Source organism: Mustela nigripes, chromosome 14 (assembly GCF_022355385.1).
Source record: "Mustela nigripes isolate SB6536 chromosome 14, MUSNIG.SB6536, whole genome shotgun sequence".
In the NCBI taxonomy this organism is placed as follows: domain Eukaryota; kingdom Metazoa; phylum Chordata; class Mammalia; order Carnivora; family Mustelidae; genus Mustela; species Mustela nigripes.
In genome coordinates, this window is record NC_081570.1 from 104,878,556 (window position 1) to 104,880,395 (window position 1,840).

Below are 1,840 nucleotides of genomic sequence, written 5' to 3' on the forward strand. Positions count from 1 at the left end.
TTACCAGAGCCTAAACTGTAGGCAGTGCCTCAGGGCTCTGAGCTCTGGTATCTTCTGCCTTGTTTTTGTGGTTAAGAATTCTTCAGTTGTGGAATGCTGACAAAGTTTGGCCCCAACGTAAGTATGAATTTCATCTACATACTTTCAACTTGTTTAATTCCATTTTTTCCCCCGCTTAATGAAACTTCAAGGTTTAATTTACAAATTATAAAACTCACTGGGATTGTATATTTCAGTGATTTTTTTTTTTTTTTAGTAATTTACCGGGCAGTGCAGCCATCACCATAACCTTTTCTCTCTCTCTCTCTCTCTCTTTTTTAAAGATTTATTTATTTACTTGACGGAGATCGCAAGTAGGTGGGGGTCGGGGTGGCGGGGGGAGCAGGGTCACCGCTGAGCAGAGAGCCCTATGCGGTGCTGGATCCCAGGACCATGACCTGAGCCGAAGGCAGAAGCTCAGCACACTGAGCCACCCAGGCACCCCACTTTTCACTTGTTTCTAATTATTTGTGGGGTTTCTGCTCCCCAGGTTCTGGCTATCCTTCTTCTACCACCACAAGCTTCAGCATGGCAGAATCTCTCACCACCTTCTCTGATCCAAGGACAGAAATGAGCATCCTGGAAACCAACCAGTACTTGTGCTCCCAGCTGGAAAAAAGCAAACAGAACTTCCGGAACCTCATGGAGAAATTCCTCACATCCAAGGCTACTGCTTACATCCTGGCCAACCAGCTGCAGAAATACAGTAAGCCCCCTGGGTTCACAGTCACCAGAGTCATAAATGATGGCCTGTTTTCCCCATGAGAAACTAAACACTGTCCAAACGTTGTTCGCCCTCCATCAAAATCTTATTCTGACTAGACTCCTGGAAAGGTAGAAGTGGTTATTTTATCCTCAATTTGCAGAAGATGGAAACACTGAGGCACAAAGGAATAAAGTTTACAGTGAGAGGTAGGGAGGCGTAGAGGCTAAAACCTAGTTCAGACACTGAATTATTTTTTCTCTCTCAGGAACATGTGTCAGATTCTAGAAACATATAATATCACTGTTGGCTCAAATTTCTCAGGATTCAATTCCAACTTTGACTAAGTACCCCTTTGCAAAGCATTGTGCTAGCTGCACTACGAGTGTATGAGTATTCTTTCCTGCTTTATAGGAGCTTAAAGCTGTCTGTTCCCAACTGAACCACAGATACCTGGAGATCAGAACACCAATAGCAGACGCAGAGGGAAGTCCTGATGCCTAGAGCAAGATTTTTTTCCCATATGAGTTCTAAGAAGCTGTTCCTCACACTCTGGTGAGATTGAAAGTATTTCCAGGAAAATCAGAGACTTTGATACCTTTTTAGTCTCTCCCTGAGTATGAACTTTGCAGACAGCAAGCTAGTCCACGATCTGGGCTTTGAGACGGGTAGCCAGAATAAGGGTGAGGCTAAGAGGGCAAGGCCTCCAGTCCAGCAGACCCAGTCAGTGTAGGAGCTGGCCCTTTCCTCTCCATGCTCAGCTCTCACATTTGGAAATCCTTGGACAATCCCAAACCTGTTGGTAATGGGGGCCGGGGAGGGGGTTGATGTAGTGACCAAGGGAACCATGATGGAGTGAGGACACATAAGAGGCAGGAATATTAGAGGAAGATTCTTGCTGATATTAAAGTGCTGATATTTCGGGCGCCTGGGTGGCTCAGTGGGTTAAGCCACTGCCTTCGGCTCAGGTCATGATCTCGGGGTCCTGGGATCGAGTCCCGCATCGGGCTCTCTGCTCGGCAGAGAGCCTGCTTCCCTCTCTCTCTCTCTGGCTGCCTCTCCGTCTACTTGTGATTTCTCTCTGTCAAATTAATAAAT

The 1,840-nt window shown here is 46.2% G+C and overlaps 1 protein-coding gene across 1 annotated transcript in view; it reads left to right on the forward strand.

Annotated features, from left to right (window-relative positions):
• Positions 1–567: 567 nt before the first annotated feature.
• LOC132002126 (neuroblastoma breakpoint family member 6-like protein) overlaps positions 568–1,840 on the forward strand; it is a 13,979-nt gene continuing 12,706 nt past the window's right edge. The window contains exon 1 of the mRNA XM_059377119.1: positions 568–745. Coding sequence (XP_059233102.1) covers positions 568–745 — 178 coding nt within the window. The remainder of the gene's footprint in view (positions 746–1,840) is intronic.